Below are 10,803 nucleotides of genomic sequence, written 5' to 3'. Positions count from 1 at the left end.
AGGTGGTTGCACAGAGGATCGTCTACCGTGACGTGCTCAATGATGTGCTAGTTTATCCAGCTTGATAACACTTCCACGACTTTTCCTGTCTGGTTGATGGAGATGTCGTTTGATTGTGGGACTACTTCTCAGGGAGTGGATTGCTGGAAGCTCTTCTTCGCACATTGGTTCTCATTCAACGTGGCACCGCCGTGATGACGCTCCGTTATCCAGCCTAGCCATCGAGAGAAGGCCTTCCTGATTGTGATCTAGCTTTTGTTTTTAGGCTTTCCCTCGTTTTCCCTAACCCACCAGGATGGCATCATAATAGTGTTAAAACAGATCGCGGTTTTTTTGACAAATCGCATCAGAAATGCACCAATAAGATTGCGTCAAATTGAAGGGCCAACCAATTGGAGGTCGATTAAGCAGCCAATGACATTTACATTTGATAAAAGTGTTTTGTACTTTTGGAACTTAACTCCAAAAATTAAATGTTTTCATTTATGAGACGAGGGGGGTGAAGGGAACCATTGCTACGCGTTGGCATTTGGCCACACAATAATATGAAGATACTGCCACATTCCAGCGCCCTCGGTGAGTTTGACATTTATGTGGTTGCCAAATATAGCGATCAGAAGTTCCTATCCGTGCTCCCTTAATAAATCGACCCAAAGGTCTTCGCAGTCGGTAGGTTATGGAAAATTTTAGAAATAAGCTTTTTCACATTGTTTAATTAAATTGGTGTGCATGTAGTCACTATCTTTGACGATCAAAAAGTTGTTAGTTGCAGGAAATATCAGGGGAAATATCAGCCATTCAGTGGAATATTGTGGAGGAGTATGTGTCTGCAGGCATCTCAATGGAGTTTCAGACGCAACAGCAGTCTAGACGGAGGGTGAACGAAGATGACGTGTTTATGCAGTCTATCGAATGGGCGATATTTCGGTGAAGCCTACATAACAGGATTTTTTTGGCTGTATACTTTACACCAGTCTCCAACATCTGGAGTATAAGAACTCGCAGTAAATGGCGATGGAGTCGAACCCTTTAAGAGACAAAAATGCAGTTGGATTGTCAACCTCCCACGTTTGGGTAACTCTCGAGCTCTGAAGTGACTAATGATTTCCAGACTACCCACCCAAAATATCTGATTGGTGCACCGCTTCGTCTGCAGACCATCATGCTTGCTTCAAGTGCGCTTTCCCCTTGGATTTTTCGCTTCCTGAAGGTCCAACAACAATTTGAAGGCGCACATGGAAGGCCTCTTCCCCGGGGAGATTTGAAAGAATGCCTTTTTCTTAACAGATATAACATGACCGCATGCCTCCAATTTTTCCCACTAAAGACATAGTAAATTGCATTTTTTCGTATTTTTTCTTGACATTTAATAGTCACCTCTGGAATGGAATATACAGATGACAAATGAAAGGGAGATGAAAGATAAAATGACCTGGGTGGGGATTATTCAGTCCCCGACTCTTCTACTTCCGGTTTGGTAGCTGATCATTGAAAGGAGGAGTCATTTGCACGTGGCACAATCTGTCAACACACCACAGAGCGGGCTATCAATGTCGTGTCCACTTCTCTCAGCCACTTTAATCTCATGTTTGATAAGAAGGCAAGTAACACTTGAAGTGACAGCTTCTCACCCACAAATTAAATAACATTGACATGACAACCAAGTGATAAGATTCAGAATGCTGCTACAGCTCCTTGAAGCTACTTTTCACCGAAGGTTCACGCCACTGCCAATTGACATGTAAAAACATTGCTTATGCAACATTGTTCTGTCTTGAACACCACAATATCAGGTAATCTCCCTCCTGCGTAGAATTGACTTGTCACTTGTCTTTTTCGTCGCCATAACAACTGGTACCTGTCTCTTAGGTGGTATTTAGAACCCCGACTACATGGTGATGACCGAAGGCGAAGAAATTGCGTGGGCGAGGGGAGAGGCGGAAAGGACATCCCATATTGCACATTTGTTTACACGAACCCTTCAGTCCACGCACTTTGTACCTATTTATGGTCAGACTGCTCCTTTGACCGTTCCAAGGGTCTTCCACCTCTCCAACTGAAGTGGGAGATTAATTATATCGGCAAGGTGGTCGTGTTTTCTGCTAAAAATGATTTGTGTGTGTGAGCTTGGATTTCACTGGACTCCCAACAAGGGTAACCAATGGACAAGACTTCGATATAGACGTTTTCGTATACCAACGGGTATGAGTAAGGAAGGAACTGATAGCTGGCTAGCGGGTACGGCCGGATATCGGAAATTTTGTTCACTCTTGGATACTTATAGCAAATCGAATAACCTTGACCTCATTCGTGAGTACCAGCACACATAAAGCACATCTCCTCATGCTATCACCTGATCAGAAGAGACTGAGAGAGAGCGCAACGTTCTAGAAAGATGGGGAATGGAGTCATGAAGAGAGAGCCTTCCAGAAAATTGAAACATATGTACCTTCTCAGCATTTCCTTCACCGGATACGACGCTGCAAAACCACCATAATGGAAAATTTCATTATAAAGGAGGCGGTCTGAATATATTATTCGCACAAGAATTTTATGTTGTCCATCTTTACGATCTGCCAAAACTTGTACCAGCTAGACGCCTCTCAGAAGCAGCCGAATCCCGGTTCGTAAAATTTATGTCTGGTCCTATGGCAGGAAATTCCAACAAGGTAATAGCTGGGGGGAATAATTTGGCCCTCGAAGGTAACACTCCATTAAATACGCACACGATCAAACGTGGCCTTCTGGGGAGATGGCGGCGAGTGACTTAGAATCTTGCCAGGGGGGGAGGGGGATGGGGAGTGTTTGGTTTGGTGATAACCAATGCCATACCTGTTGGCTTAATAAGCGTTAAAACCTGCAGATACTTCTTACTCCTCTCTGGACAGCAAAGACTCTGATAGCAGCCCGTTTTTATGAGAGAAAAAGTGCAGGAGCAATTGAGGATCCGGTTTCTACTCTCTCACCTGTCACTAGAGTTACTCACAACAGCCTTATCATTATCAAGGTCAGAGTATCTTTGCAAGCATAGTTCATTTTCACTGCCATCTTGGTGTAAATCATGAGTGGACAGTGGGTTAAACCAACTACCTTGCCTTCACAAGAAACCGCGTGAGAAGCGTCTGCGACACTAGACACAAATTGCTGAAGCAGATCAGTTGGCGTGACATTCCCGAAGCCCAAGTGGGATTGACATCATTAGGTGAGAATGAGTTGCAGCCAGGACGAAATGCGTGGTGACCGCAAAAAGGACTGTCCCAAACCTGTGACAGATGCATATATTCGACCGGGAGTTGGCAACAGGTGACTTAATCTGATTCCGGACGAGTGTGTCGACTAATCAAGTCGGCTACCTGAAAATTAGAGAATAACCGACCACCAAGGCCCATAGACCACCGACTACGGATAGCAGGCCACGGATGAGATCTTTCAACTGGAGAACGTGGGATGCACAGCTTTTGGCGGGACTCATTGCAATGACTTGTTGTGGGTGGAAGAGGACTGTAAAATGCATGCTGTTGTCTATGTGAGTGCACTTCGAAACACAGAGGGATGTGCGCCACTTTGATTTTGAAATGCTGCGTATTCCGGTCGAACAAGACGGAGGTAATCCAAACCTGTCTGATGCAAATGCGTCTGGCATTTGGTGAGGTGTGATAGTAGAAGGTGACTCCTAATCTTTTCCACTCCTATAAGTGGTTTAATAGCAGGGTCCTGTTAATAAATCATTAAAAAATAAAAGCAAAGTCACGTTCAGGAAGGCCTTCTCTCGATGGCTAGGCTGGATAACGGAGCGTCATCACGGCGGTGCCACGTTGAATGAGAACCAATGTGCGAAGAAGAGCTTCCAGCAATCCACTCCCTGAGAAGTAGTCCCACAATCAAACGACATCTCCATCAACCAAACAGGAAAAGTCGTGGAAGTGTTATCAAGCTGGATAAACTAGCACATCATTGAGCACGTCACGGTAGACGATCCTCTGTGCAACCACCTAACACTTCCACCTCACACCAAACTTCATCTTCCGATAACTATACCCCTGCATCGTGGGTGTGTTGATTTGGTGGACAGTAGGCGAATTCGTTCATTTGCCAGGGGTGAAACAGCGATCCTGATTGGGAACGGTCTGCTCAATACACTTCACATGCTCACTCAGGGACCTCCCTCCCTCCTCCTCCTCCACCTCAGACACAACAAGAACTAGAAGTAGTGAGTAGATGGAAAGAAAGTTGTGCTCTTGACAGCCAGCAACACAAGACTTCCTTTTTGAAATGGTGTGCTTGATTAACGAGGTGAACTACGACTGAGGATGGGGAGGGGATGGGATGGAAAGGGAGTGAAGGAGGGAGACACCGACCCACCCTCTTCTTCCGCATTTCCTGAATCACTCCCTCCTCCACCAATGTTCATTATCACCATCTCTTGGCATTACCCCAGCACATGCGACATGGAGCAGTAAAGATATGAAATGGATTTGCCAATGAAGACGATTGGAGTAGGTCTGGTATCTCGCTTCCCTTCTGGTCACAATTGATTTTACACTAACGATGATATTGTGAGCTGCTCGGGTACCTGTGTGAGCATCGACACCACCCAGACCCACCCCATCTAGAATGACCAAGAGACGAAGACTTCTGTACAGTAGTCAGCAATGTCATTGCTGTGATTGATACGAGCAATACAGCGTGTTGGTGCGAGCCTATTGGCCTACTGGGTGGCCAGTTGGAGCTTCTTTTTGCCTGTCATCCTGTTGACATACTCAGATGTCATTCTGAATAGTCTTGACCTTACAGTGAATAGTGCTACCTGGTCACATGGGGTCAACGGGGAAGCCACAACAAGTGTTCTCAATATCGAAAGCTACCAGAATGTTCTCCTGAGTTGGTAGGCATTCGCACTAGACGATTAATTCACGGAAGTGAATTGTCAATGCTGGGAACCCGACGTTGAAACCTGTCAGTAAGTGACAGGTGTAGTAACAATTAGGGAGTGGCTTGACGTTTAGTCAGGATAATGAATCTTATTCAATTACAATACCAAGGTAATCTGTGGATTTTGTCAAGTCAATTCGAAAGGAAACCGCCTGTTAATTAGGGGGGATAATTTAAGGGAATTTTTTTCATAAACCCCTTCTCCCTTATCCTACTTTTCCGAAGCTACTTTTATCTCTTCTAAGTAGTGCAGGAGAGCAAGTACAGGTTGCGTACACTGTTTTAAGTATTCGTTTAAGTTTTTCCCAGCGGTTTCAGCCAACTGATACGCAGTTGCCCCTTCTATGAAGCTAAATACTTTTCCATCTTTTAAACGGATTTTTACTGAATGTCTATCTGCTATTTTACTGTAACATTAAGTCTTTTAAGGCTAAACTACTGAAAACTTATTTTATTGTTCTTGTCGCCTTTTTACTTAGGCACATCATTAATAAAAAGTGATTGCTTATTCGATCACAAACAGTTCTGCGAAAACCATAAGCCACAGGTTAAAACTATTTTTGTCATATTAACTTTTCCCTAACTAACTAATCAGAATGAAGCACATTTGAATGTCCATATTACGCTAAAGTGTGATCCCTTTTAAGTACATAAAAAGGTCAAGAGTTATTGAAATAATGATCATTTACTATAATAATGTAAAAATTTATTTGCGAAGCGGATACCTATCTTAACGAGGATGAGACCAAGGTCCCAACTGGAGTAGACCTAAAATAAGACCTTGGGAATAGAGGCGATATTTAACACAATCTACTCATACCCAATTGGAGTGGGAGATTAGCTTTCGTGTTTGGTGGCTGGGGTGCTGAGCCCTCAAGAGGAAGATTGCATTCCCATCTCCGCCTCGTCTGCTGGTTGACTTAATATGCAGGCACGCAAGTATCGACCAATCAGAATGGAGTGGGAGCACTGCTCTCCAAGAATGTGCCAGAACGTGTACCCTGTTTTTCCAAGACCCTTCGTCATTGTTCATTTTTTTTCCTGTAAAGACCCCTGTGCACGCATTCTTCTTGTAAGGTCGTTCTTTTTTCCAGAAAAAAGGCGGGAAACAAGGGGATCGACAGGGAGACCCCTAGCCAATGGAAAAGGCAATAACCTTTCCCCAGTATACGACATTTGTTAGGACTTACCACAACAGCACTTGTCCAAAACTCACTTTTTTTTCCTAATTATTGGTTAAGCGAAGGAAAAAGGTAGGTGGTGTTGCAAATGCCAGAGGCATAAATTACACTTTGTAATAGCCAATCAAATTTTTGCGTGTTTGCATTTACCAAAAAAGGTGAGCTGTTTGGAATTTATAAAAAAGCTCTTTTTTTAAATGAATGCGAATTGTTTTCAGTGTACAAATTGAATGGACGAAAAGAACGTGACAAAAGTGCTCCCACACAGAACTGAGGTTGTCTGAAACTCTGCCCAATGCTACTGCAGTTAGGGCAATTTGATGGGTTGAGATAAAGCTGAGGGCAGGAGCGAAATAATTGGTTAAGGAAGCAGAGTTCCAACTTTACCTTTAAGGAATTAAGGGCTGGTTATCCAAAAGCAGGAAAAAATGTGAGCATGATTTGCAGAAGGTTGAACATTTGACTCTTTATAAGCATAGCAGAATATTTGAGATAGTAACAGAGTTGAGTAACTTTTCAAGTTAGAAGAGCACAGCTGCAATTGAAGCACATCCATTCGTCATTTCCAGCCACACACATTCCCTACCCATCCGTACATCCATCATTCTATTGTCAGTCTGGAAATCCCATCCCTCCTTGACAATCAAATTACGGGATATAATGGAAAACTTCTGTTTTTTTATTTGACGGAGGTGTTTGTAGGGCCGACTTTTTTTCCTAATCAATCGCTAAATGCAAATGTGAACGTTTAAACAATTTATTCAACATTCCACTTTGTTTTTGTCTTTTCTGTTCCGCACTTACAACCTTGCAGCGCTCAGTGCTGTCTTAGAAGCATGTCTATAGAACAATCGTACGCCTCCTTTTATGGAGGTTCTATAAATATAAATCGTCACATGATTTGCCCTTGGTATTTGACAGTTCCTACATCTTGCCTTTTAGATAAGAAACTGCAGTCTTTCGAGGTCCTTCTTAACGCTTGTTAATATACACCCTACCATTGGCCCGAAGACAAGTCGTCTTCGAGAAATGGACAGCCACCGTATTTAGGTTCCAGAATAAAAATATTATAGAATGACCTTTGAAAACGGTCAAGACAGCCTATTGGTTTTTCTATCCCAAACATCTTAAAACCCTTTGAAAATGCGTTCTCCTTCAGTTGCTTTGGATTGGTCAAAATCACCTTCAGATAGGGTCAAGGTCATGCAATATGCACGGGAATGGGACCGCTCTGTGCCTTCGGTCGCCACTCAGTAGTCACTTTCCCAATGATGGTATGCCCCACTCACTCCTACGAATTGACAAATAGGGACGCCGTCTTGATCCCTTTGTCCCCTAATTACTCGGGTGGGAAACCTGACCTGGCTCAAACTCAAGCTCTTCATGCCTCTCTTCTTCTCACAGACTTTCCCTTCTTGGAGTTTATTTCACTAATTCTGTTTAAGATTTTAAATGATAACGTCTGATTTGACCAGGAGAGTACACATGCAGTGGATTTGCCTTCGTAACATATATCGCTCTGTCAAAGTAATCAACCAATTCTCAGCTATGCACAAGCTGGCCATAAATGCTACCTGTATGAAATGTTTGGCTACTAGAACTAAACAAGCAAGATTCCATCTTATTTTTCTCTTCCAAACTGTCTGTCCCGCCCTGTGTAGTCTTGTCAAGCGTCAAGAGACCGTGATGATCACCACTTGGTGAAATACGAGGGAAGAGGATGGCGGAATAGAATGATGGGGGAATTGCGAAAAAGCATTGGTGGTGTTGGGTATTGTCTTGTGGGCTAAGTAAGCGACTTCTCTTCAACTCTCCCTCTTTCCTTGTGCGTCATCGGGTCGTGGTGCTGTTGGACCTACAGGAAGCATACGATTCATTGTATAAATATTGTAGTTGTAGTACATAAGTCACTTATCAAAGAGAAGCTAATGGGTCAGTCATTTAACGAACAGCCTAAAAATGACACGTATTTTCACAAGGAAGTGAAGAACAAGTTGGTAGTGCCTAAAGCTTGTTGGCTGTGTTTTCGGCGTCCCTCTCATCTTCACACCACTCACGGATATGAAGCCTTCTCCCTTCAGGACATAGCAAGGATGCATCTACTAAGCCCGGCTGATCGTCACCATCGACTCATCGCTGTCTTGAAGAAACGCTGAATGATGAATTTAAAAGTTGGCGATCCAATTTGTTTCGCTTAGGAGGGCTGCTCCAATACCATTAGCAATTGGCCCCACACATGGAGTCATCAACACATCCCATAGTCAGACACATCACAACCAATTCTCCGATTTGTGGTGAACTCTTATTTTCGGTGTCTTCAACGATATTTTCGTCTAGAAGGTGGCAGTCACTTTGATCCCCACTTCTACGCAAGAGCACGAGCTGTCCATTTGCAGCTGATTCACTTCAATGCAAAGCAAATGCTTTCCTCACCTCAAACATGATCCAGATGACTTTACTGTTAGTCGTTCCTTGACGATCTCCCTAATTTCATGCTACCCTAATCCATCTCACTCCAATTTTTCCATCTTAATCCATCTCACCTCCTTTATAAAGCTTCAGCCCGCTCCCTTCCTTTGCCATTAATAAATATGTAGAGGTCGTGAAAAGGGATAAGTGCCTTGTGGAGAGTAGCAGAAATGGCTGCTTCTGCTGCTGCTGCTGCTACCGCTACCACCATCGGTTTTGGCGCTGCTGTCGGTGTTTGTACCACGCAGACAAGAGTCTCAACTACGGATACAGCGAAGCACTGCAGAAATCCAAAGTGCCAAATCAGACATCTCCTCACTCCAAATTATCTTCTTTTATAAGGGAGAAACTCAGTGAGATATCGAATAGAATTGACAGAGCCACAATACCTGACTGAGATGCAAGGAAAAAAGCGCTCACTGATCATAGATACCAGACCGATTCCCTTGGTGGAAGAAAGTCCAAGTCCATCTCCCACTGTGTGACCCTCTTCCTCCCTCTTGATCACCAAACAAGTAGAAACAAAAGGGTAAGCAGTTTGGGGTGTTGGCTCTGCCGTGACCCCCCTTAATCACAGATGTGTCACGACAAAATATGTAGGTGTCACTTATTTATTTATGACATTTACATTACTTTACTTTACTTTAAAAGAACTTTTTGATATTTTAATTAAGGAATCCACAGTGAAATTGTCACATCGGTACAATTCGTATATGACCTTCCTGAAACCAAAATCATTGAAGCCTCACGTGCATATCATACACATTGGAAAGGAAACATTCCACGATTAAAATACCCTCCCAAGCATTTTGCAGATGTGACATTTTGGTAGTTGACAGGCATGCCAACCAAACAAGGTCATAATGAATGCTCCTCTTGCATAGTAGGCACGTGAAAGAATAACTTTTTTTTTTTAAATGGAATTTTGCAACTTTTGTATGTGTGTGTGTGAGCGTGTGCGTGTGTGGCGAGGGTAAAACAAAACAACTTTCTTCAATGGGTTGTGGAATGGAAAGTTGGTACCACTGTTGTTTGCACATGTGAGGAATTGCGCAATTTTTTAAGAGTTGTCGGTTCTAACTGCAGATCTATAGAGAAGCCCTTTAAACAAGATTTCCATTTCGATATTTACGAAAATTTGATCGAACAGGTTTGGTACCAGCGTCACACATGTGCGACGTTACGATTTTATTACTTGAAGCTTATATCACAACTGTATGATACGCATTTTTTGACAGTCTAGAACACTACATAGCAATTAATCGTATGTTAAAGACAAATTTGCAAAGTTTACAAAATTGAAGGATAATCTTGTTGATGTAAGGAGGCACGGATAAATTGGCCAATTGGGTAGGACGAATGTCGACATTACTTTGTCCCAATAAAACATCAAATATACCATAGTCGACTGTCTCTTGAAGACATGGTAGAGGAAATGATCACTAGGAGCATTTTCATTTCTGTTTACGTGTTAGATGAAGGGATTTGCTACTTACGTCACATATATGTGAACCCTAGAAGTTTATAAATACAATCGACATCACAACTGTTTAGAATATAACAATGAAGAGAGATTAGTTAATTTTAAAACAGCAGGAGATGTTTGCCTAGGTCTGAGGGGGGGTAAACAAATTACTTGATTGCGTAGGCCAAACGTCAATGTTACCTTGGAACAATAAAAAACAGCAGGGTTGTAGTGACGACTAACTACGTTGAGACAAACCGCATGACTGGTTCACAAGCAGGATAGCACACCATCACAAAAGTTGAAAATCGAGACAAGTCTTGTATCTGATTTCCTTCTACTGAAGTGGGAAAAGACCACCCACACAGACCACACTCAGTGCCAAGGCAGTCAGCCACGCCGCGGTGAAAGTCATGTTAGGTCAGGTCAGGATGGGTGAGGTCAGGAGGGGTCGAGTCAAAGTATATCTGTCTCTCAGGCACATCATTTTGTTCATCTAATTTTAGCCATTCAGACATTTTCCATTGCTGCTCCCCTTCCACCCATTACAGAGGTGGTCTATCAGTAAGCAGGACGCTGCATCAACCGATCTTCTACGGTTGGATTTACTCCACGATTTCCCACATCCTTTCCAAAAAAGAGCACCACAATTTTGCAAACTAACGTGGTGCCACATTGCGATCGACCACTCATTCAGTCCAACTGAAGCATAACCAGGGATTGTTCTACGAATGCACTTATTTCCCAAATGTGGGA

At 43.0% G+C, this 10,803-nt stretch overlaps 1 protein-coding gene across 1 annotated transcript; it reads left to right on the top strand. All coding sequences in view use genetic code 11, as the record gives it.

Annotated features, from left to right (window-relative positions):
- Positions 1 to 8,752: 8,752 nt before the first annotated feature.
- EGR_08244 (hypothetical protein) lies at positions 8,753 to 10,615 on the top strand (the record flags this gene model as incomplete). The annotated part of the gene is made up of 2 exons (XM_024497493.1): positions 8,753 to 8,819; positions 10,554 to 10,615. 2 exons carry the CDS (start codon positions 8,753 to 8,755, stop codon positions 10,613 to 10,615), a joined length of 129 nt encoding a protein of 42 aa, XP_024348088.1.
- Between the last annotated feature and the right edge of the window lie 188 nt (positions 10,616 to 10,803).

The sequence above is a fragment of the Echinococcus granulosus genome (genome assembly GCF_000524195.1).
Source record: "Echinococcus granulosus chromosome Unknown EG_S00100, whole genome shotgun sequence".
Lineage (NCBI taxonomy): Eukaryota > Metazoa > Platyhelminthes > Cestoda > Cyclophyllidea > Taeniidae > Echinococcus > Echinococcus granulosus.
This window is presented reverse-complemented; position numbering and strand designations above follow the sequence as displayed.